The 26,404-nt window shown below is 43.2% G+C and overlaps 1 protein-coding gene across 2 annotated transcripts; it reads right to left on the bottom strand.

Annotated features, from left to right (window-relative positions):
- Positions 1 to 1,567: 1,567 nt before the first annotated feature.
- Positions 1,568 to 25,219, bottom strand: COLEC10 (collectin subfamily member 10). Of its 2 annotated transcripts, XM_019552224.1 has the most exons (7): positions 24,851 to 25,219; positions 13,178 to 13,249; positions 11,697 to 11,768; positions 6,389 to 6,442; positions 4,783 to 4,878; positions 2,385 to 2,772; positions 1,568 to 1,915 (listed from the first exon to the last, which is right to left on the bottom strand). In XM_019552224.1, the coding sequence occupies exons 1-7, from the start codon at positions 24,996 to 24,998 to the stop codon at positions 1,855 to 1,857; spliced, it is 891 nt and encodes a 296-aa protein (XP_019407769.1). In that variant the 5' UTR covers positions 24,999 to 25,219; the 3' UTR covers positions 1,568 to 1,854. The 2 variants fall into 2 exon arrangements, with proteins under 2 accessions (XP_019407769.1, XP_019407777.1); XM_019552232.1 differs by having other exon boundaries at positions 1,568 to 2,772; positions 24,851 to 25,216.
- Between the last annotated feature and the right edge of the window lie 1,185 nt (positions 25,220 to 26,404).

Genomic DNA, 26,404 nt, shown 5'->3' with positions numbered 1-26,404 from the left:
ACTGGATTGTTTTAATTCATTGCTAACCAGAGAGCAGTTGTTGTATCTTTCCAGTGTTTTCCTTTAAGTTCCCATTTTGACAGATATTACTGATTGCTTGTTTGAGAGCAGCACAGCAAACTGCTATACAAAGCCCAGTCTTGCAAGCATTGCAGTTTTATCCTCCAAATCATTTTCTTCCCTGCTTTCCCCCAGCTCTCTGCATCAAGGAAATGACTTGGTAACAGCATGGGGCATGCCTCCTTTTCTGGCATAGGTACAAACAGTCCCAGTCGTTTAACCCAGATGGCATAAATCAGATGTCTTTGACAATAGCTGGAAGTATGCCAAGATACTGTGGTGCTCTGTTCATTGGCTTCCTGAGCTACTCACCCAGGCCCAACAGGAGAGCCAGTGAGTATGGCAGCTCCAGCATCCTGTTGCTTACCTAGCAGAGAAGGGGCTGCAAGTGTTGGGCAAGAAGCAAAGGGATAAAGTCAAGCTGTCTGTGCTCCTGCTGATGGGTTAGATTGAACTTCAGGGGTACTACAATGCCAGCATATACCACCAAGTAAAATTCCATCAAACATGTGAGATGCTAGCCTTTGGCTTTTATACAGAGACGACTTTCTTAAGAAATGAGCTTTGCCTCCCTGTTTTTTCTCTGATTTAGCATTGATCCCAAGGGGTAAACTGTGACTGGCTGTAGGTCAGTGCAAGGAAGTATGCCTCTATGCATCTTGTCATGTCACACTATTAAGCTAGGCCAGGGCTGTTCAACTTTGGAGTGTCAAGGGCTGTATGGAGCACCTGTGTTCAGCACCCAGACTCTCTCAGATACCCCGCACTGTCTGAGCTACAGTAGTTTCACATGGTCCCTCAGCTGTGCATGCTACACAAGACCACTGGGCCCTGACTCCACCACATGGCAGTAGGAGAGGCAGCCATCATGGTCTGCAGGCCACATGTTAGCTGCTCATGGCCTGCACACAGGCCACCAGTTGGACAGCCCTGAGCTATGTTACTTGCTCACTTTCCCCCAGAGCTGGTAGCAGGAGAGCAATAGACTTGAGCAGAGCCATATGTTCCTTGCTCAGGATAGCTAGTGTGAGAGAGCAGGTAGTTAATTTTCTGCCGGACTACACCAGGAGTTGTTATCCCTGGAACAAGGTAGAGTCAGGGGAGAGGCTGATTCTGAGGAGTGCCTGGGTCACCAGGCCTCTAGTAGCTCATGTTCTGCCCTTCGCTTTGTATTGGACCCTGAGTGAAAATCTGCCCGATATCCAGATGGTCTTGACAGGCTTCCCTGCATGGGATAGACTCAGCAGGATGGAGGAAGCAAGGCGTTACCAAGGGTATCAAAATCTCGCCTTTTAAGCACATGCTAAAGTAGAATACTGGAATAGTAGATAGCCAGGGATTGACAGGAAAGCATATATTTTTTCCTTGCTCATGTAAGTCATCCTGACAGTCAGTGGAACCAAATGAGGAGATACCCCGTAGCTTCTGCCCCGAGCCCTCACCATGTAACAGCTGCTACCAGACTGTTAATTATGTTTCTGCAAAAAGGCATGTGAGATCATATTGGCAGTAGAGAATTTAATGTCATTGACTATTGGTGAAGCAGGCAGATGGGTGAATCTTTTGCTCCTAGAATCAGTAGCTAATTCAACAATGTATATATGGGTACAAATAATGTTGCAATGCACCTGTTTACAGCCTCATTTCCTCCATATGTTTCTGTTTACGTTTCTTCCTGTTAGATGTGATCTTTCCTTTGCCTAATTCCACCACAGCAGAGCTTGAAGAGAGGCTGCACATCATTGCATTCGGGAGTCCTCAGCTTGGCACAGAGGACTGGGGGTAGATGGATCTTTATGTAACCACAGAATAGCTTCTAGTCACCGGGGAGTAGCACAGGAAGGGGGTTTGGCAGCTTTTAAGAAAAGAGACGTCAAGTTATTCAATACTTTCTGTAACTTTAGAAGATACAGAACTGTTGTGGCATAGATGCAGCCTCTGAAGTATTGTTGCTGTGCCCCCCTCACAAATACAATCCAAGCCCCTACCCCCAGTGGAGTCTGAAGTGTTTTGGTTACTCGTTATACCAACTATTGTCCATGATTGGCATGCTGCAGCTCCATCCATTGAAGTTGCACTCACTTATGCCAGCTCCTAATTCAGCCCAAGATCTCTAAATCCCAACCAAAAATTTCTTGCTGTGTGGCAAAACCAGCTGCCTGCTGCAGGCCCAGTTCTGATTCCACATGCCCCAGTGTAACTCCCTTGATTTCATTGTAGTTACTCCTGATTTATACTCTTTGCCCTGCACAGAGATCCATCTATAGTGGGTAAATAAGGAAGGGTTATTTTATATACAGAGGTTGCCTGGCAAACGCTCTTACTTCCTCTTCTTAAGGAATTCACAGATGAAGTAGATAGTGAGGTGACACTCGGAGTCATTCCATTCCCCAGTGCTGAGCATCTCCACACAGTCCTCGTGCCCAGATGTGTCCCTTGGCTCCCCTTCCTTCCAGTTGCTGTAGTTTTGCAGTGGGGTGTTGTCCGCATACACAAAGTGTCCTTCCTTCTCCATATCGTTCAGCCCTATGAACACTCGGAAAAGGCCGCTCTTGGAGATGTAGTCTGCTATGACTGCATTGGTTGCCTCATCTCTTGGCATAGCCAGCATTCCCCCTCTGATCCTGCAGTGGGTCAGTGCTTCCCTGTAGCTCTTCTCTTCCTTCACAATGTAATAGAATTTCTCATCTGTTTCCCTGATTCCTGCAATTACTATAGGAGGAAAAAACAAACATTTTTTTTTCCAATGGTCTTTCTGCAAGTCTCTTCTCCTTTAAAAAGTGTGATGACAGGAAATAATCAAATAGAGCTGGGAAAAGGGAGTCTTAGAGTTGAGTTTATTGCAATAGTGAGGGGTGAAATGGAGAATAATGTTAATAAGAAAGACTGCTGAATCCCCAGTTCTGACTACCCCCCCCCCCTTGATAGTTTGGTTTGGGGCTTTTTCTGAAGCAGAAGTTGTCAGGTCAGGTCTTAGATGGATGAACAAAAATGCACAACTCAGCAGAGACCTTCAAACCCTGACTTCATATAGATTTCAGGTTGGTGCTCCAGGAAAAAAACCTGTTAGGCTGTTAGCAATATTAGAGTCTTCCCTGTGTAACTAGAGACCAGAATTCTCAAACTCAGTTAAGCATTTAAATTTGGCCTGGTTTTCAGAGCTGCTTAGCATCCACTAACAACAGAGGGGCTTGCTCTAGGTGCTCAGTAGCTCTGGCAAGCAGGCCTCTTGGGACATGTCTGCATGGTGCCAGGCAGTGCTGTGCAGTTACCTGTGCATGCTTGCTCCAGAGCTGGAAACAGTGGGGCTGCAGTTCCATAACACTGCCTCCAAGGTAATTCGCTCTGCTGAGCTGCCGTGCTGCTCCCAGTTCCAGAGCTCACACCTATAAAGCTGGCTTGAATACCTTGTCACAGTACTGCCTTGTTGTGGAGAGGGTCTGCTTTGGGACTTAGCACATTCACAATTAACGCAGGACCTTGCTGTCTGGTACTCCATGGTGGTGCAGAGGGAAGTAGGATTCAGCTGTGTCCTATATATTGGACATGACTGAGATTCTCTCCTTTCCCATGAAAGAGCGGGTGCTGTTGTACCTTTCCAGTGGGTGCAGCATGTTCCTCACTGCATGTTTGGAAGGATCCAAGGGAAGCTCCAAGATCTTCACTCCTCACTCACTACTGTGCCTGAAGCTCCTTTAGGCTGTTGGCTAGCTCAGGGGCAATAAGTACTATACCTGCACTCGGGGGAGTACTGGGATTACAGTAGCATGTGGCTATTGGATTGAAGGGGTAGGAAGCTTTTTGTGTTCTCCTGTACCTTTATGCCCTGAGCAGCAGATTGGCATAAATTTGTTCCTTGTATAGTGCAAACGGATATGATATAGTGCTCTTTCAACTGGCTGCAGAGATGCAAGAGAATACGTTAGGGAGAAAGCAGTGGAGAATGACCTGAAACCTTTAATTATATAATATGGGTTTTTTTTGTTTTCAAGAAAGAAAAATTACAGCAGACAACTTCGTGCTTTTTCAAATGATGCCCCTCATGGTTGGGTAAAGGTCTGCAAAGCCACCTCATTGTCTTACCTCAAATCACTTCTTAATCTTTTCATTAATTACGAAGACTCAGTAGGGGTCACACAGTTGCTGTGCCATGGCTAGTACTGTTTGTGGTGACTGCTGTCAACTCATTGTTTATCCTTGTGCGGCATCTAGTTTTTTCGGGTTTTTCTTTAATCTACTGCTCATCTGTAGTCTGTGTAAGCTCTTTGAGACAGTGGGCGCATATACACGTCACGCTATGGTGACATAGCAACACACTACATCACTGTCCAGTGCACTACCGGAGTATAGCGGTCATGTGTCTACATGTAATTGCCAGTCATGTCACCATAGTGCCGTGCTCCCTGGGTATAGTGTGCCACTGCGGCAATGTAGCAACAAAAGCTACCCATGTGCAGCATGCACAGCACAGTACCTGCCTGTACTGCCCTGTGCTTTAGTACTTCCTTTTAGTACTTCCAAAAGGAAGTACTAAAGCACGGCATTGTAACAGTGTCACCGTACGGCAGCATAGACCTGCCCAGTCTGTCTTTGTCACATGTTTCTACAGTGTGTAGCACAGTAGGGTCCTCTTTTTTTTTGTAGGTGTCACCAAGATAGAACAGTAACAATAAAACCTGGCAGGAACCAAATGAACTGTATAAAACAGATGACAGAGCTTACCATTTTTTACAAATTTCATGGATGTCTTCAGTCGAGCAACGTTAATATCCAGTTGCCCAACAACTTTGCGGTACCTCCCACAGTCACAGACCGTGCCTGAATCAAGAGAGGGACATTGGATGCATGAGCTGAGAAGGCTGGTGTCTGGGGTTCAGTAATTCTTGACCTACCAATCCACACTCAGACCCTTTAGAAAACCTATTGATTATTTGCAGAAAGTTAGCATTTTTATCCCGATGCTGCTTTCACTTATGACAACACTCCTGTTTATCTCAATAGGAGCACATTTGTGCTTTGTTACCGTCCCATATTAACTTTTCATATGTGTTTTGGCTTTAATTTCCCCCCTCTTTTAGATATCCTTAGTTTTCAAAAACATTTTTTTCCATGGGTCAGGGTTTTCTTTCTGCTCTCCATATCTAAGTAGGACACTTAATTGTCCACATCTCTTCCCCTCCCATCTATTCCTGTATCCTACCTTCCTACATCATGGCTATTTCCAGAACACTTGTGGCAGAGATGAAAGCGGAGCAAGTTAACCCATCTGTGGGGTCCACTATTACTATCAGCTTCCCCAAAGGAGCTGGCTATGTCTTAGCACAGTCATGGGATTGAAGCCCTCAAGGAGCAGAAAACTTCCATTAGGTCAGGGAAAGAGATGAGCATGCTACAAAAATGGAATGATCCCCTTTGCTGGCAGATGCTCTTCTCCGTCAAGGGACACAGAAGAAGTCACAGAGTCCGTATACTGGAAACTCCTTAGGGCAATTACTGTGTCAGTAAAAGGCCCCATGAAGCTATGGTGCAGTAGAAGTAATCAATATTACCTAAACTTAGTAACAACATCTCAAAACTGTTGAAGGATTAGTGATGTTTGGGCTGGTAAAACGTAACATCTTTGTTGCTGTGTGATTTGCTTTATTCCCATGTTCCTTTCCAAAAGAGAGGGTAGAGGTTACTGTCTTACAAGAACCACAGTGGCCTAGTTTAAGAAATCAATTTAAAAAAAATAAGGCTGGCCAGTGAAACATGATTTAAGGATGAAAAGTATTTAGGAACATTGGACCAGAAAGTACCTTCTGGGTCACTGAGTCCAGCTTCCTACTACTGCAGACAGTCCCTTCCGTAAACTGAACAAGCTCCATTTTATGAGTAATTGTGTTTCTTGCTCCAGCTACTCCAAAAAAAAAAAAAAAAAAAAAAGATCTTCATACCTCTGATAGTTAGAATCCATCTAATTTCTAGGCTATAGTTTTTTTCATGGCTAACTTATATCCATCTATTCTTGTGGCGACTTTTTTTTTTTTTTTTTTTTTAGCTTCTATAGTTCTTTTTTCCTCCCTAGTGCTTGTTCCTCTGACATACTTATCAAGAGCAATCCTATCCCCTGTCAGCCTTCATTGAAAGCGCTAGACTTGTTTAGCCAACCAAGTCTCCTTTAAGATACGCTTCCCATTCCACTGATCATCCATATAATAATATTCATCCATCCATTGTGCAACTCAGCATTTTAAAGCACTTGTAAAACTAAGCACAGTAGCAGATTCAACCATCCTCTGCAGAAAGGTGCAGCTTGGGTCTTCTAGTAGTAACGAACATACTGTACCTGCTTTCCCCTTTTTTCCAAATGTCCCAGTTAAACCTTTGACTCCTTTCTCACCTGAACAGAACAGAAAATGTATTTTCAGATCTCAGAAAAGAACCAACCCTGGACACCATGTTTGAAAAAAAAAAAAAAAAAAACCTGTTTGAAAACTATTTAGTGATGTATTAGCAGTGTGTTTTTGATAGAAGGTCCTTGGTGTGTTGTACTAGCAGATGTGCCAAATCAAACAATCCCTGACTAGTTTAGGTGGGGAAAAAATGCAGAGAAACTTTAATAGATGACTCATTGGTAGCTCTGGCTTTTTTTGGGTGGCTAGTGCCTGCTACCATTATCTCTAAATGTGAGCTACACAGAGCATGTCTACACATGTGCTTTAAGGCACAGTAGACTATTTATTGCACATTTAACGTCACATAAAAACTGTAACATTACGCTAATGTGCAGTAAAGTAGTCTACTGCATATTGGGTAGCATTAAAAAATCAAGCAACTGCACTACTGTGCATTAGTGCAGCCTGATTGGTCAGTACCTAACATTGGAGGTACTAAATTTAATGTGCTTTAGAAAAGATGCATTAATGCATGTGTAGATGCACCCATACTGATCTGTATACAACATAAACGTGAGATGCTGGATGACTTCAATCATATTAGTAGGACTTGAATTCTGTCACTGCCTTGCAAGGTTGAGCCAATACTTGACTATGTATTTGACTACAGCATGTTGTTTTAAGACACAGGACAGAACTTAGTAATGAGTTTACACAGAGCATGCATCTGGCGAATAACAGCTCTAGCTGAGATTAAATTTACTTCACTTCAGATAAAACCCATGGAAACATGCTATTTTTTAATCTTTTTTTCTTTTGATTTTTTTTTTCCTCTTATGTTGAAAATGATCCAAAAATTAAGTACCTCCGTAGTGGATAGAGTACTGTAAATACTTGAGGGAATAGCTTTCTTTCAAACTTGCCAATACTTATTTGAATCTGAAAACTGCCTGAGAATTTACTTCTCTCCCCTGTTAATTAAAACTTTGTTTCATCTCTGAACTAAAGTCAGTTTTCCTTGTGGTCTGTATGCTACTATGATTTTGACATCTTTTTTACCTTTCATATAATTTTTCTTTTTTCCCCCAAGATGTAAACAAGGAATTTACTGGTTATTTCATTTCACATGGAGACTAACATTTTGGAAAATTTTTTAAAGCATTTTAATATTCTTGTACAGTAACATAAAAGCTGAAGAGAAGATGGAAGGCCTTGAATCAGACACCAAGAACTATTAATGTATCTAAATACAAGCTAAAATTATAGGGTGGCAAAAACACTCTTGGTTACTCCAACACAAATTCAGAGTAATCCCATTGATTTTATGCGAGGAAAAGTGCTAATAGACATTGAGCATGGTTTTCAAAAATGACCAGTGAGTTTGGGTGCTACAGTTCTTGGGGACCTAATTTGATCCATCATAAGGGAGGGAGGGAGAGGGGCACTGTCCAAGGATTGATGCTCATCAAAGCCAGCCCTTTTAAAAGTATCACAAACTAATCCCTTAAAAAGTTGATTCCCCTCTCAGCCTCCTCTTGTGGAGGCTGAACCGGTTCAGATCCCGTAGCCTATCCACATAGGACCTGCCCTGTTTCTGGATATCTGGAAGCCTTAAATAATATATACAGTGTTAAGTGGGAAAGAAATCTATTCAGACCATAAGATATAAATACAAAAATCAGAATTCTTAACACAGGTCACACTTAGAGGCCTGAAATCAGATTTTTTTACTCCTCTTTAGGACTCTAAAAATCTAGATAGGTGCCTATCTAATGGAGTTCTTTTTTTTAGTTGCAAAGTCCATTTTTCTTTCACATTATTTAAATAATCTTTCAAGGAGTTTTTCATCTTATACCAAATACAAACAATGCTAATGCATAGGATCTGCACAGTAACCCAGTACTGAGTACACATTAATTGTACTTTGCTTACGTTACAAGTCAGGGTCAAAATTAAACCTCAAAGTGTATCAGTCAGTTATGCTGTATCAAATTTCCATTGTATTGTAATACTTCTAAGTGCTGTAATACTTCTAAGTGCTGTTCTTTTTCTCTTCCAGTTAAGTGGGCTGTAAACCAAAGAACATTCGCTTTAAAAGTGTGTGAATGGTTGATGTATTTGTACAGTAATTTGCAAGTTTGTGTTTATAATTTCTGCACTTTTGTGGCCAAATGAATATTCTGTCTCTCATAGACCTCTACTAAGCTATGTCAGAAGGCCTTTTCTGAGGCTATTAAGCCATTTACTCCTCAGAATGGCTGGGCATGTGCTGTTGTAGTCTTGATACGCAAAGAATCAGATGGCTCTCAGTCTAATTACTTGGTCTCAGAACATTACTTTTGAAATCACTGCCACATCTAGGGTGCAGACAGAAATGACAATTTTTGCCCAATCTGGCCACAAAAAGCAGCCTATAGTCATGACCAAACACAAGTGCATGGCTGCAGACAGCTTCAAGAGTGGCCGATCAGGTGAAAATCTGAACGTTCATTGCATGAGGGGTCAGATGAAGATGTTTCAAAACAGCATCTTCTGTAACTTCTGTCTGCACTGCCTGTCACTGTTTTCAGAATGGGAGGGGGGGAAAGGGACTGGCTGGGGACTCCCTAGAAAAAACTCGCTCTGGTCCCTTTCCCCTTCCTATTCTGAAACAGGGAAGGAGGAGGGGTCATTACTAAGGAAAACCAACTGCACCCTCCCAGCCAGCAGCTAGATTTCCCTTTCCCTGGAACCAGAACTTCTGTTTGGTTCAGGGGATTGTTGTAATTCAGAATGCTTCCTGAAAAGTGTTCTGAGTTACAGTGGGGAGCTGTACTTTTGTCTGCGCCCCTGATCTTTTTCAGGAAGCTTATCCATGACCTGCACATCAGCGTAGTTGCAACTCTGTGGCATTAATCTTACTTATTAGTCTTAAGGCCCATTAGTCTTACTTTGATCCTGGGGAAGCTCTTTGAGATGATTATCCAGGAGCACATCTGGAAAGGACCAGCACAGGGGACAGTGCTCGGGGGCAACCAGCGTGGGTTTATTAGGGACAGGTCCTGTCAGACCAACCTGATTGCCTTCTACGATCAGGTCACATAATCATTGGATGCTGGTGTCACAGTGGATGTAGTCTTTCTGGACTTCAGGAAGGCCTTTGACACCGTCTCCCACCCCATCCTCATTAAAAACATAGGTGACTGTGGCATTGATGCCTACACAGTCAGATGGATCGGAATTGCCTGAGGGGCTGCACCCAGAGAGTGGTGGTGGATAGGTCATATTCAACCTGGAGGGATGTGGGCAGTGGGGTCCCTCAGCGTTCGGTCCTTGGGCCCATACTGTTTAATCTCTTTATTAGCAACTTGGACAAGGGGGTGAAAAGCACCCTGTTTAAATTCACCGACGACACCAAGATTTGGGGCGAGGTGGGCACACTAGAAGGGAGGGACAGGATACAGCTGGACCTGGACAGGTAACAGGGGTGGACGAATGAGAATAGGATGGGATTCAATACTGATAAGCGACCAGGAATAACGGTCACAAGCTGGCAGAGGGTAGGTTTTGGTTAGATATCAGGAAGCGCTACTTCACGGTCAGGGCGGCTTGGGTCTGGAACCAACTTCCAAGAGAAGTGGTGCAGGCTCCTACCCTGGGGGTTTTTAAGAGGAGGTTAGATGAACATCTTGCTGGGGTCGTTTGACCCCAGTATTCTTTCCTGCCATGGCAGGGGGGCGGACAAGATGATCTGCTCAGGTCCCTTCCGACCCTAGAAACTATGAAACTAAGTGCAGGGTACTGCACTTGGGCAGTAAGAACCAGCAGCATATCTATAGGCTGGAGAGCTCCCTTCTCGGAAGCACAGAGGTAGAAATAGATCTGGGAGTCATTATCAATTCCAAAATGAACATGGGCCGCCAATGTGAGGATACAGTCAGTAAGGTCAACGACACCTTGTCATGCATCCACAGATGCAGGTCTGAGGAGTGACCCTCCCCCTCTATGCAACACTGGTCAGGCCACAATTGGAGTACTGCATCCGGTTCTAGACGCTGCACTTCAGGACACATGTGGCCAGCATCGAGAGGGTCCAGAGGAGGCCACTCACATGATCCAGGGACAGCAGGACAGGCCCTACGAGGAGAGGCTACGGGATCTGAACCTGTTCAGCCTTGACAAGACAAGGGTGAGAGAGGACCTGGTGGCCATCTACAAACTTACTGGGGGGACCAATGGGGAATGGGAGAGACAATGTTTACCCAAGCACCTCCCGGAGCAACAAGGAATAAGAGCCGTAAGTTGTTAGAGGGTAGATCTAGACTAGACATCAGGAGGCACTACTTCACAGTCAGGGTGGCCAGAATCTGGAACCAACTTCAAAGGGAAGTGGTGCTGGCTCCTACCTTGGGAGTCTTTAAGAGGACGTTAGACGAACACCTGGGTGGTGTCAAATGAGCCCAGTATTCTCTCCTGCCCAGGGCAGGGGGTTGGACTTGATCTATTCAGGTCCCTTCCAACCCTACATCTATGAATCTATGCATCAAAAATACGTGGCAAAATAGTAACTCTTGTTCATTTGCTTTGAAAGCATGTGGGCAAAAATGTGATATGCTCTACTAGAGTTGATACTAGCTGCTTAAAAAAAACTAAAATGGCGCATTACTTTAAATTCAGCACACTCTCATGCTGAACCCAGCACATGCCCAGAAGAGATGGCACGTTAGTTGGATACAGCTCGCCCAACATCTGTATAGATCAGGTGCTTTGCAGGGCATTTTTGGTAATTTTATCTAATAGCTGATTGAATCAGTTTTAGTTAAAAGTACCAAAAAGCCCCGCTGAAGCACCTGACCTATACAGATGTTGCAGAGCCAGGTGAAGTAACATGCTGCTGCTTTTGCTAAGCAGGTTTTTTGGTTTGTTGTTTTTTTGTTGTTGTTTTTTTTTAACGTCTTCAAGCATCCAGTGTTTAGCTATTATCTTTAACGAGCCTCAGGTTTCTCCCTATGTGTTTTTCGTCATGTAATCTAAAACAGAGCAGTTTGCTTAGCTCAGCTAGGAAAGTGTCCGAACCAAACAAGTCCAGTGTGTTCAAAATAGGTACTAGAGCATACACCTCAGATTATATCATAATAGCCAACTATACTAGTTGCGTTTGGAAAACATAAATCACAGACATTACTTAAATGTAAATAATTTCACCCAATAGCTGTAACTCTTAAAATCGCACACAGGCCCTTGATGCACAACTGCCTTGACACAAAGGGCAGAACTTACCCTTTCCACCAATCGGACCAATTTTCCCAATTATTCCTTGATCACCAACATCTCCCACTACTCCTTTGTTTCCTAAGAAGAATGCAATGAAAAGAATATGGATGATTCTATTTATATTTGGGACAAAGTTTAACTGTTTGATTGATCTGTTCTTTTGTTAAGAAATGCAAGTTCAGTTGTAACTGGTAGCAAGTGTAAGTGGATGCATCTACATGAGGCATTTACTGTTCAGTTGTCTGACTGCACAGTAAACACCTCAGTGTCTACATGTGCACCCCTACTAGGGTGCACAAAACTAATGTAAGTATTACCCTGCTGTGGAGTACTTTTGTACGCAGCAGTGCACATGTAGATGCTGACTGGTTGGCTGGGACACAAGGGTGCTTCATTACTGGGGCTGCCTGCCAGCTAGCCTGGCACTGAAGCACCCTTGTGCCCCAGCCATCTCCTCTGCAGCACATTGAGCCTCAGCAGAGCAGTCCCAGGCTGGCAGGCTTACCTCCTGGGGCCCCCTTCCAGCTAGAGCTGCTTCAGTCCATCTCAGTGTGCTGTGGTCTGGGCACACATGCAGATGCATTCCTGGGAGCAATAAGCTCCAGAGTTTACTGATGTCCCCTAATGGCACATGTAGATGTGCCCAATGTGTGTGTTATAGGTTCTCCTTTCAGCCCCAGCCATTGAGTATATGGGTCTCTTACAGTCCCCTAGTCCTTCCCTCTGTTGTTGCCTCGCAGAATTTTTTCCTTTTTAGCTCACAGTGTAGCAGCTTGTATATTTAGCTTTGAAAGTCCCTATGTCAGTTTCCAGTGTGTTGGCGCTCTGTCCTTTTCAGTCTCAGCATTACAAGTGATTTAACGTGATCTTAACTTTTTAACTTGGTAACTTTAATATTCAAACAAGGTTCCCACTGCGTACTGCAGTGTATCATCTACCTATTTTCCTTCTGCTAACTTTCTTTCTGCAGATATTTAACTATCCGCAGAAGGTAACAGCAAAGTCTTCCTGAATAGAGGCAAGTCGCATAGTCCTTGAATGCCTTCTAAAAAAAGACATGGCCTTCCACTGAATGTCATAATTGCTTGGCCTAAAGAAGTAACTCTGTAAACTATAGGTCCCACTTTAGAGTATACTTGACTTCAGGAAATGATATAGATTTAGGCTTGCAGACATGACCTGAGTAGCTAACAGTGGTCCACATCTTAGGTGAGAAGATTACTTAGATAAGCAATAAACATTTGACTTGTCACATGACTATTTTCAGCCAATCCCGTGCATGCATGTAATGTATCACGTAACGCTAGTATCCATACCTAGCTTTTGGGAATGGTGTTAGGTTTAAATCAATAATGCCTAAAAATATTGTGAGATCTTGCATTGATGTACTAAGATATGTATACTAATTATTGCCAATACTAGTAATTGATGTATTGTTCTAGACCTCAACGTTGATATAGCAAAAATGTTAAAATAATTATACGTACCCTTTGGTCCTTTTGGTCCTACTTTTCCAGGTTTTCCCATTTCTCCCCGATCTCCTTTCTCTCCTTCATCCCCTTCAGAAAGTTCAAATAAAGTATCATGCTCCATTTCACTCAGGGTAATACATGTAAATCCGTTCCTGAGGAAGAAAAGCTCAGGGTGCAGACAGACCTAATATTTGGAACTTTGCAAAAAGCTTTAAAAATATAGTAAAATGGTTTTTTAAAAAAACTACTGTACTGATGTACACTTCCATGGAGGGAGCAGGTATTACTTTGTACCTTTTTGTTCCACTTTATGTCCATGCAGGTGGTTGGTCCTGCACAGTGCGGCTCTCTTCCCCCACCACGTTCTCCCAGTAACTTGGCCACTTTTAACTCCCTTCTCCGACCTGGGGTGCAAGGAGTTGTAGCGCCAGCAATGCCAGAGTACTGGGGCTCTCAGCACTTGGGGCACTCTTGGGGCCCTGCCCCTTTGGCACCGTAGGGGTGCTGTCCTTTTGGTAATTTGGGCACTGCTTCCTGTAGCCAGGACACCACTGGAGCCAGGATGGTGGCCCTCCAGCCCACACTCTCCATGTACCTCTGCTCTGATAGCAGGGAGCTGGTGGGGAGCAGAGGCTGAGTGGCAGGAGGGCACTCACTAAAATTAGCTCCGCTTCTCCCGTTACCTCAGCAAGTGAGACAGACCAGTGGTGACAGAAAGAAAATATTGTTGCCTTTCACAGATGGGGAAACTTAATTACAGGATGATTAAATAATCTGCCTAACATCACACAGGAAGTCTGTAGCAGAGGCAGACACTGAAGCCAAGTCCCAGACTTGTGCCATATTATAACATCCTTGAGCAACAAAAGAACGAACACCTCAGCAGTCAACAAGGTTTTAGGGAGGGTAAAATTGACTTGTTCTTGGTACCAGGGTCCATAATACAAGTGGTTTGAGGTCTCATCTTGTCTAAATGAAAACATGAAATAAACTGAAAGCTGTTATCTAATTTGTTTCTGAGTTAGGCTTGATGTTGCTCAAAGAGAAATTAAATCTGTGCTTTCTTCGTTCTTGATAGGAGACAGGGTTTGAAATCGGTGAATGAAACTGGTGATATGTTGAGACAAATTATGACAGATCATCAAGCCTTGGGATCCTGTATGGAAGGACAGAGCCATGACTGACTCACCCTGGTAGCCAGACCAGGGGGTGCTCATTAGCTTAAAAGGAGAAGGAGAAAAGGTTGAGCATCAGTCAGGAGGTAGAGAGAATGTGTGTGTGTGTGTGTGTGTGTGTGTGTGTGTGTGTGTGTGTGTGTGTGTGTGTGTGTATTTCGGGGGTGGGGGGGTGTTCAGGAAGTCCTGGGAATAAACAAGCAAACCAATTAGGGTGGTATTTATCCACAGTTTAAGCCAAAGATTTTCCTGAATTAAATGTTAAGCTCACTCCTTCCAAAGGGTGGGTCTGTAGAGTAGTTGGCTGTGTGCTGCACTGGGAGGTGAGTAAGGATTATGTTCGTTCACAAACAACATTTATTGCATTCTTTAAACCATCTATCACAAAACAAACAGTGAAATGAAAGGGCTTGTAATTAGCAAATAATAGGACTCTCAATCTTTATCTCGAAGTTCTCCTCAGTGATTCTGTAAAGGTGAGTACAGATATGTTTCTGGGGGGAGAGCCCTTTATAAATCCAGATCAAGCTGTCTGCTTCCCATTAAGAAAGAACCAACAACAACAAAAGTCAGGAGGTAGTTGGCGGGGAGTCTTTGAGCAAAAAGGATGTTTTGTACCGTCACTGGACAATACTATCAACCTTGGAGACATTACCCCAGAAAAAAACAGGTACATCACTATCCAAAGCTGGGCACGTCTACATGAGATGCAATGTCACTGTAGTAATGCATTATGGTAATATAGCAACGGTAGGCACAAACCGTGACGCTGCAGCTACATCACCAAAGTGATGGCAGTGTAGCAGCTAAAAATAAGTATGTGCCACCAGCTGTTACTGTGCCGTCATTTGGTACCTCCTAAGGAAGTACTAAATAATGGCACAGTAACAACGGCGCTGTAGGGGCACATATAGATGGCCCACTGTGATTACTTCCTGCAGCTACTTTCCTCCTGTCCTACTTGCTACAGTGAGATTTAAGTGCTGCAATCGTTCCTTTTGTGTCAGAGTAGCTATCAGCCAGGTATCAGGGTGTCAGTTATGATAAATGTAGTGCTTCCTCCTCCTCTTGCCTGGGACTCACATTTTTGAAGTGGAGTATGAAGGCTTGGATCGTGCTGTCCTCTTGTGGCTTCTTACTGAATTGCAACCAGGTAGGGAGGATTTTTAATTAAATGAACAAGTCAGTTCATCTCAGTTTTATGTGCCTAGGCCATCCCCCTTAATAGCATCGGATCAATATATTTCAGTATGTACGTTCATAATACTTTGGTTCACATCAGAGGTGGACCTAGATCCTACTCCTGAATCTGAATTTTGAATGGGAACTAGCATATTTTTACTGCTCTTCTTTGTACAGCACCCTACATGTGCATATTGCTGTACTGAAAAATAAAGAGTAGGGATAAAATGTCAGCTCTGCTAAAATCTGTGAAGCTGTGACTTCACTGAAAGCCATTGCCCCAAGAAGTGTGGCTTACAGCCCACATTCTGAACTAGTATTGTTCAGAGGTGGACAAGGTGCTATGGGGCAGGTTCAATTTTATCCCAACTCTCAGATTGTCTTTAAAGTACAGAGGGACCAGAAGTTTAACTAATTGTGTCTCCTGTCCACCCCATGTGTGGGTAGTTGCCTTCAGCAGAAACCTGGTTGTATTTTAGATACCTTTCTAGGATTCCATCCAATTGATCTACTTGCTGCGCATCACTAACTTGAAAGATCATACTATTGAAATGGACATGCACAAGTCGCTCAACCTTTCCTGTTTGCAGTTCTGTCAGACAGGGGAGTAAAAGCCATGAGCAATCAATGACATTTAAGGGTCATCAGAACACCTCTGATTGCAGCTGACAGGGAGCAAGGCCAGAAAGTCCTAAGAAGTTGCCTGAGTGCTAATAGTCGTTGGAATCTTTAAGGGAATCGTTTCAGAGTAGAAGGAACACTAAATAAAATGGCTTTTTGTATTACTGATAGGAACTTAGTTAATCTTTGGTTGTTTCCGTATCCTGGCTGCATCTCTTCTTACAGCTGGCTTGCATCTTTGTGAACTGAGTAAGTTTTAGCGTGAAATAGCTATTGATAGGTGTCTGAATGGTAGTGTTGAACGAGGGTATCTCACGAATGTGGGAATGGAACCCTAACAGGAATTGTGTGTCTACTTTCTCGCAGAAGATGTGGTATCCAGTTCCTATGGCTGCTGCATCACCTTTGTTTTGTCCTGCTGATTCCAGCCTGCCTTCTGTTTCTCTCCCACAGTGGCCACTGCCCTCCTATATGGTGCCACAAACAGGATTTGGGGAGTTTTGGCAGGAATCCTCCCAGCTGTAGTCTCCACAACAGGCCTTTCCACATGCAGCTGCCATGTTTTAATGAGTCTGGCACACTGCATGGGGGCCCATGACTTACTGAGGTTGGCCAGATTGGCTTTACAGTATACTGGTCCTAAATGTAATATGCACTGGAACATCAGAAAGTTGAGTCCTGCTGAGCTTGGTGGGAGAAGTTGCTGTACAGAAAGTGCCGACATGGCCAGTTGACTGGAAAGACAGTCTTTCAGTTCCTTTGAAAGGCTGAGGCTTCTGTTGTCCAATCTAGTGCCTAACCAGGATTTGCCCAGTTAAAGTGACCAGCTGTCCTGCATTTTCTGGGAGATGCCTGTGTTGGGCTTTATCCCAGAGAACTCCCAGAAACAGGAATTTTGTGTTGAATTTGGGGGGAAAAAAATGGTCCCAGTTTGACACCAAAAGCATTCTGCTGTGTCTTTTGAGAGAATGCAGTGCTGGCTGGTGTCACAGGAGCACATCTGTATTGCAGCTGAGTCAGGAGGCAGCTGTCTGCATGTTGACATGTTCAGATTAATTAGCTGTACCTCTCAGCACCACATGACAGTGGTTCTAATGCTGCTTTCCAAATGAAAAGCAGCATAGGCTTGTTCAAGTTGCACTACATCCAGGATAATTAATTCTGCCTCTCAGCAGGGCTAACTAATCTACCTGCAGCATTACACTGCAGTTTATAGGCTGCACTACATGCATTGGCCAACTAGACTGAACAGCTGTGGTAGATGGTGCTGAGAGCCCAGATGCCACAAATGTCCCATTGCCTTGCAAAACATCAGTAATAAATGGTTACTTTTTGAAACATCTGGTTGATTTTGGGTTGTGCTACTTAAATCTAGCACCTGATTGTCACTGACCACAGCCTAATTTGAGAAGTCATACCCACTTGTATAATTCAATAGGCAACTTGATGAGGTGTAGAAAAAAGATGTGATTACAGAAGTTACAAACCCTTGGTAAATACCATTGCCCTCTTCAAGAAGAAAAACAGAAAATGATGGTTCTTTTTAAACTTACTAAAAACTCAGCAGGGTTATGCATAAACTTGTTAATGTACTTCATTTGCATACAGAAGTACTGGCTGTCAATAAATCCACTTCTTTGGTCTCCACTATTAACCTGATTCATGGAAACTGACAATCTGACAGCTCTAGAGGACTATGAATAAACTATTATCTCATCCATGGGATTCTACAAATTCACATTTATGTTATGGTTTTGCAGTGCTCTCAGATCACTTCAACAGCTCAGGAGGTCTTTGCCTAGTGACCGTAACGTCTTTAAAATGGCCTAAAAAATATTATGATATTGTTAATTTGGATGTATGAGGAGCACCTGAAACACCTAGATGTGGCAGTCACCCAGCTGCCCTGCTATGGACTGAACATCAAATCTTCCAAGTCCTGCTTTTTGAAGGAGGGGATGGTGGAGTTTGCCTACATTGTGACACTGCAATGGGGCTTTCTGGATCTAAAAAAGAACCTAGTTGTCAAGACATGGCCTGGATTCACCACAGTGTGAGCTGTACAGAAGTGCATGAGGTTTGTTGAATATTATGTGACAAAAGCTTTTGATGAGCTGGTTGCTCTTCTACCTGCCATGTTATAAGAGGTTTCCAAGGCTGTCCAGGGATTATGTAGATTTGAAAGTAGGTTGCCAGTCTAGGGTGCCTGTACCAAAGCCTCCCCTTCAAGTTACTTATGGATTCTAAGATGCAAGAGTTGGGAAATGTGCGCTCTCAGGTTTAGAGTGGACAGGTGAGGGTGATCATGTCATACCAGTTGGAGACTGAGAGTTTGTCTTTGTAGCAGCAGTGTCCCACCCAGGATGATTCTGAGCATGTCCTGTCTGCCTGCTCCCACAGCCATGCTCCAAACCTATAAGTACACCAGTAAGGATGGGCTGCTTCAGGGCATTCCTATGTACTGCGCAGAAGCATGCTGGAGAGCATATCTTTAGAGTGGCCAAGGAAGGATGCCTTGAAGTGGCCCCTCTGGCACACTTCCAGGTGTTGAGCATGTCTGCAAAATGGGTGAACGGTATTGTTGGGTATGTCCCAGTTGGGACATTCTACCCACCATGGGGCAAACAAGCCCTGAGAGTCAGAATTATCCACTGGAGAAATCCAAAACCAGATACCAAATGTGAGTGTTTTTTTTTCCACTTTATCAGCGGGTTGGTTGTACATGGATAGAAACCCACAATGTTTAGTCTAATTGTTTCTCCTCCTCTGACAGTGGGAAACTCACAGTGTGGGAAAATCTTGTATTTTCTCTCTTCTCATTATAAATTGTTAGACTCTCAACATGCAGTAAAGAATTGCCAATAACTTTGGATTTTTTATGTTTGATCTTTGATTTGCACCAGTTTTATGCTGGCATACATCTACTGGTAGAATCATTCTTGATTTCCATGACGATTTATAGGTCAGATCCTTGACTAATGTAGACTTTGAGGGAAGTATGTTGGCTCCACATCATCTGATAATCTGGGCCTCTTTCTGTTGGCTTTATTGATTTAATAAAACACAAATTATTTAGATTTTAGTCTTCTAATTTATACAGGTATAACTTCCTTGACTTGATTCTCATAATGTGTATGTGTATCTGATATTAGCAAAAATGCTATAGGCCATATATGGCAGAAAAAAAGAAATGAAATTAGGTTTTGAAATGAAAGGGTTGTTTAGATAAAAAAAAAAAATGTGAAGCGCTAGTAAGGAAAGTTGGTTCTGGGCTAGAACAGCCTATAGGATGTGGTAAGGCGTTGTATATTTTCAAAAGGAAATGTGGACAGCGACAGTTCTGGTTGCTGACAGAGTTTTGATATTTTCCAGAAGTAGAATTGTATAAGCACAGTTAAGGCTAAAAGATGGACAGCAGTACTTGGAGACCACAATAAACGCTGCTTTGACGCACCAGCCAGTGTCACAGAGTTTAGAAGCAGCATTTATTGGAAAAATAATAAAGGGACCTCTTTGCATAGGCTGCTACTGAGAAACACCCAGTTCTCTTCCTCAGATTTCATTCCTCACCAGTCTTTCAAGCTGGGCCCAATAGGTCCCTTTTGAAGTCCATGTTCCTGGACTTAATGAAAGTTAATCAGGACGTTGTAGAGCAAATATAATCAAATATGAGACCTCCTGAAATGCTGAGCACCTACACATCCAAATGAAATCAACAGAATCGGCAGTGTTATACACTTCTGAAAAATCAGCCTCCTCCCCACGGTTATAGCAAGGGGTTAAGAGTCAAAAGTTCTGGTTTTATTTCTGCTCCTAACTCTCTCTGTTTGTTCTTGATATGTTCATTTGAATTCTCCAGATTCTGATCTTTGTACCAGGAAAATTGGTGAGATACAGAATTTGACCTTCACTGCTCTGGTTAATCAGTGGTAAATAGTTAGGTTTTTAGAGAACCTGTAATGTAAAGCACTAGATAAATATAAAATTTTTACAGGCTGTCTCTCAAATTGGGCATCAACAATCTTTTAAAATGTAGGTCAATATTCTTTGCAATTTTGGCCCCAAATACAAAACTTTAATAGTGAGGCTATAATGATATCATTCTCTATTAAATTTAACTTACTATGTATGTCATGTTGCTTGATGAAAATCTGTAGATTAACACCAAGTATTACAGAATTCTACATTTAATTTCTATAGTGTCTGTCTGACTATTTCCTCAAACTCTCTCTTATAAAAGTACAAGTTGGCAATAATATTATCCTATGTTCAAATGATTTGAACTCTTTTGCAAATCTGGACTTAATTTAGATTAGGAAACTGGAAAGTGAGTGAGCCTTCTCTGCTTTTGTTGATTTTTGTTATAATCTATTTTAGATCATGAATAGATGTCAAACCTTCAAAAAAAATTAATGTATAGCAACAGTACGATAGGACTGCATGAGCAGAGGCTGGAGCAGTCAGTGGAATGTATACATCATACATTACGTGTGACCACTAGAGGTCAGACTTTATCATCGCTTAACAATTCCTGTTCTTAATTTTTTTTTTTTTAATACAGCCCAGCTTTTAGGGTTTATCATAGAAAATAGGTGGTGAAGACAAAAAGCAGTATTGTTCTCTCCAGGATATTTTCTAGTGCTTGGATCTGTCATTTAAATACCTTGTATTCTGCATCCCCTCTTCTGGGAATTCTGATGCCTTTCTGGATATTCATGGAATCACAGAATTAAAGAATCGTAGAAAACTAGGATTGAAAGGGACCTCAGGAGGTTACCTAGTCCAACCCCCTGCTCAAAGCAGGACCATCCCCAACTAGATAATCTCAGCCAAAGCTTTGTCTAGCTGGGTCTTAAAAACCTCCAGGAATGGAGCTTCCACCACCTCTCTGGGTTGCTTGTTCCAATGCTCTACTACCCTTCTTGTGATTAGTTTTTTCTAATATTTAACCTAAACCTCCCTTGCTGCAACTTGAGACCATTGTTCCTTGTTCTGTCATCTGCCACCACTGAGAACAGTCTAGGTCTTTGTAACTACCATTCAGGTAGTTGAAGGCTGCTACTAAATCCTGCTCAGTCGTCTTTTCTCCAGACTAAATAAGCCCAGTTCTCTCGGTCTCTACTCATACGTCATGTGCCCCGGCATCCTAACCATTTTTGCAGCCCTCCAGGGGACTCTCTCCAATTTGTCCGCATCCTTTTTATAGTGGGGGGCCCAAAACTGGACACAGTACTCCAGATGTGGCCTCACCAATGCTGATTAGAGGGGAAGAATTACTTCCCTTGATCTGCTGGCAGTGCTCCTACTATTGCAGCCTATTATGCTGTTAGCCTTCTTGGCGATAATGGCACACTGTTGGCTCATTCAGCTTATTCTCCAGTGTAAATCCCAGGTCCTTTTCTGTAGAGCCAATGCTTACCAGTGCATGGGATTGTTCCATCCTAAGTTCAGGACTTTGCACTTGTCCTTATTGAACCTCATGACACTTCTTTTGGTCTAATCCTTCTATTCGCCTTGGTCTCTTTGAATCCTAACCCTACCCTCCAGTATATCTACTAATCCCTGCAGCTTGGTGTCGTCTTCAAACTTGCTGAGAGTGCACTCCATCCCATCTTCCAGGTGGTTGATGAAGATATGGAACAAAACCGGCCCCAGGACCATCCCCTAGGACAGGGAATTTCTCTTTTAACAAGTGTACCCCTTCTGTCTCAGAGTTTCAGCTTACATACTTCTTTATATTAAAATTATTTGGGGGTGCTGGTAAGTCCCCACAGATAGCAGGTAAGTCTTTGAGGTAGGGGAAAGGACTGTAGGGGTGGGGGCAGATCGAGGCCTCCACAGTGAGGGAGAGAGTGGGGCACAGACAGGGGGCAGGGGCTGGGGTGAATGTGGCCCTGGTGGGCTGGGTAGAGGGACAGTTGGAGCCCGTGTGGCTCATGCAGGTGTGGACACCCAGGGGGGCACATGCCCCCCAATCTGTGCACAGCGTGGAGGTGGCTGCCGCTACGCACAGGGCTTTCCGTGCTGCTGCAGCTGCCCTGGGAACACTTGCATCGCACCACTGGGAGGGCAGGGGGCGCAGCGCAGCCTAGTGGTGGCAGGCATGGTGTCACACTGCTCCCGGGGCTGCTGCAGCAGTGCGCAAAGCCCAGTGCACAGTGGCAGCTGCCTCCGTCCCATGCACAGATCGGGGGGGGCACATGCCCCTTGGGCCTCTGCTGGGGTAGCCCCCCCCATACTCCCTACAACCTTAAGTACCCTCATGGGTATGCATACCCCCGATTGACAACCACTGCCCTAAGACACTCAACTTCATGCTAGCTGCCAACTAGACATCAAGCCAATGATCATCCAGTACTACCTGCTAATTAATTCCCATGTCTACCATCTAGTTAATTACTTTCAGGTATCTTATGCATGTAAAAAGAGCACATTCAGATGAGGGGGAGGACTAGGGGGAGTTCTCATGGTTAGAGATCTTGAGCAAAAGAAATGACCAATTCCTTGTGATTGTTTGTTTGTTTGTTTCTTAACTCTGAACATGTGGGGGATGCTTAAGTTTTTTGTAGCCAGTGCAGGAAATATGAACTTTTAGGTGACGTGATATAATCTTGCAAGGTAGTGCAAGTAATGTAGGACCATAAATTCTGAGGTATTTAGTGCACCCACAATCATTTTATGACCTCCTCTTCCCAGGTACATTATGGCAGAGGAGAGGCATAGCTGCACAGCTCACAAAATTATTGCAATCGTCCAGTGTACTGCATTATCTCCCAGCAAAATAAATTATATCATGATGCTTCCTATTGGTAGATGTAGAGGGATGAAACAGGCTGGAGAGATGACTCTATCTGAAGCCAGGGCTAGGAGGCACAGGGGTGATAAAAGTAACAGAAATCTTTGTTTGAGACACTATGATTAGGAATACAGCAGTAAAGTTTTGTCAGTGGATTTAGTGCCAGATGGCAGATATAATGTGCTGGTGTTTAGAGTATTCTAGTCACAGGCCAAGTACTGTAAAGGCAGTACTGCAAATCATCCTGGTCAGTATACCTCAGCTGTTTTACAGATAATTAAAATGATTCAGGCACCAGTCCCATATTAAGTCTTTCCCTTCCCAGTTGAACTGCAACTATGGTTGCTATGCTACTTGCAGTCAGATGTAATTCTTCTGATACAGACTGTTGTCCACAAGAACCTGGAATGAGGCCACAGACTTCCATCACAGAGACTGCAGACTGTTGTCAGATGATCACTTGATTTAGAGTGATCTCGATGGAGCTCCATAGCTGTCTTTGGCTGTCATCCCTTTTAAAACAGTAATCTAATTCTGAGGGCATGCTAAAGATCCATTCAGTTCTTCCACTCTTCCTTGGTGTCATCATACCATTGTTCTGGCCAAAAGGCAACAGGGAATGACCATAATTATGCATACAATCTGCCATTACCATGCTTAATTTGTCTTGGGTCATAATAGCACTGTGACATGTTCCTTTTCTGTATTCCCAGTCATTGCTAGTTCTGAAAAAAATAGTTAGAACTCAGACTAATTCCTTTCATGTTCTCACTAGGCCACCTTGCTAGCTCAGTAACACTTGTGCAACAGATAATTTTTGTCCAAATTTTCTCTAAGCATTTAAACTTCCATTATGCAAATACTAACTAAACAAACTCCTTGCACAACCTCAGGTGATTATTGCATTTCCCTGTGTAGGTTTTGCAGCAACAAAAGTTAAACACTTGGACCACAATCTTGAAGAAATTAATTTGCTGATTAAAAATGGAACTTTAAGCAATGTGCATTTGAATAATCCATCATAAAAACAAATGAGTCTGTGGCAAGGTTTTGGGGTTGATAATCTCTTTTCTATTTAAAATTTAAATCAGTCACATTTTTTCCAATTCTGTAGCCTATGGATAAATTAATGAATTACTAATAAGGAAGCAAGAGTTTGGGCTGCAGTAGCCCTTGCCTGGAATAAATATTTCAGAGCTGTCACTGAAAGATATATTTCTGTGTTATGGATCAAGTTCCTGGCTGATTTGTACCTTGGGCAGTTTCTCTGACTTCAGTTGCAAGTTAATGTATGGGATATAAGTTAATGCAGAGAATTTGGCCTTAGATATTTGCAAAACATTTGGAAGATGAAAGAACTATACACTGAAAACCCAAACTAGTTCCCACTGAAATCAGTGGACAGGTTATTTTTGAGGTCAACAGGAGCCGTTGGAAGGGTCACAGGGAGCACAGTTTCCATTTGGGATTAATGTACTTGGATCTCTCCATAAGTGTAAATGAACCATCAGTTGTCTCTGGGTTAATGCTCACTTTTAAGTGAAGCTGAAATATTTTTGTATATCATCTGAATGAGAGCTATCTTGCAACCTAATGCAAACAGAACACAGAAAATGAACAGGAGAGGTCTAATGTAGCTGGAAAAAACTGTGCAAGAGACCTATACCATATATAAATGTGTGGCAGATTATAATAGGAACTTTATAAAATCATACAACCATCTCTTCTCAGCACAGCACCTTTTCCTCCCCAGAATTTCGCTTGTCAGGTCTTTGTTCCATTTTCAATACTAGATCTTCCCTCTCCAGCTCAGCAGAAATGTATATCCTGTGCATACCCTAGTCCCATTATGTCCCTATTTAAAATAAATCTGACTAACTCTGGCCTTAGTATTAGCAAGCTGATATTCCTCACCTTTTGGTCCAGGTAAAATTGTGTGTGTCGAGCAGACTTCTGTAGTAGGTCGATTGTCAACATCGAGCCCAAAAATCTGAACTTGGAAAATGAAGAGCATTACTACGGTCCCATACTTCCGCAGCTGTTGTTCCTTCATGCTGCTCATCCTTGCAGTTTCTCAGGAAATGCCTTTCGTTGTTACAGCCTTAACAAATACAGTTGATTCTAAAATAAATGCTCTGCTAACTGAGGCAGAGCAAAGACTTGGGAGTTTGCACTGGAGAGCAGCTAAATAAAGTGGAGAAAAGCAGATCATACATTGTCCAGAGTATTTATTTAAAGGCGACAGCTGTTTATTCCAATTTATCTCTTAGCTGTGAGATATTTAGGTGCACTAGCCAGAGGAAATGTCTTCAGTATATGGGGCTATCTCATTTAGATTTTTCCTCTTTGTGTTTACTTAACATAGTAGAGAAACACCGGATTCCACTTATTCATATGACAAAGACTTTGATTTTGTATCCAAGGGAATGCCAATTAATTACACATGGCTTGTGTCAGGTTGTTAGCTAAGGAAATGAACTTAGATTCTTTTTCACAGATAAAGGAGACGATTATATAAGAATCCTTCTTCTGGAGGTAAGTAAGGCTCCCACAAAACAAAGGCATAATTTGCGGCTCTGCTGTGTGGGAGGGACACTTAGAATAAGCTATTGCACCTCTGGTAATCTGTACAGGCACGTTCTCTGCTAGTTCAATACAGTGGGTCTGAAAGGAAAGGATGAAAGAAGGTGTGACCACTGGGTCCCTGAACCAGTAGCCTGTGGTTAACCCTCAGACTGCAGCTGTTACAGTGGTCCTCAGGCTGCCATAGCAGTTGCTCTGTACCCTCTTTTTTGGTAGATGAGAAGGGCAGCGTTGAGGGCTGAAGCCACAGAAGAGAAGAAGACCCAAAGGCAGCCATGCAAACTTCCCACACTTCTGTATCCCTGTACCAGCTAGGAGAGGCAACCTCTGGAGGCGGTGGGGCTCCTCAGGCTTCAAGCTCATTCCGCTGAGTAGGTTGACAGTCAAAGCTGCGTTTGATTTGTGTGAGGCAGGCTCAGAAGCTTCATTTGAGTTTGTGGGTCTGCAGCTAAAGCTTGGAGGTCAGACATGTAAACTGCTGTGTAGTAGAACTGATGTGACTCAGTGCTGTTATTGACTAGATTCTACAAGATTTTAGTGCCCTTCTCCAGGTCTGTCCAGACCTGGAAAAGGGCACTTCCTGTCTGAAAGCTGATCTAACATATTATGCGCTAGGACTGTGCAAAATTTTACCAGCTGTTTCATTTCGACACTGTTTCTACTCATTTTGAGCTTGAAGCAGCAAACTGGAGATGAAACAAAGGGCTTCGAAACAGCCTCAGTAAAAGGAGGGCAGTCAATGTTTTGAAACGTTTCAAGTTTCGAAACAGCCCGGCTGAGTCCTCCCCAGCGCTACGATTGGGCTGGGGAAGGGAACTCGGTCTGATCCTAGCACTGGGGAGGGGAACCCAACTCAGCTGGGCTGAGTTCCCTTCCCCATCCTGA

Source organism: Crocodylus porosus, unplaced genomic scaffold, assembly GCF_001723895.1.
Source record: "Crocodylus porosus isolate Cpor-Errol unplaced genomic scaffold, CroPor_comp1, whole genome shotgun sequence".
Lineage (NCBI taxonomy): Eukaryota > Metazoa > Chordata > Crocodylia > Crocodylidae > Crocodylus > Crocodylus porosus.
Note: the sequence above shows the minus strand (reverse complement) of the source record. Positions and strands in the feature narration are given on the sequence as shown.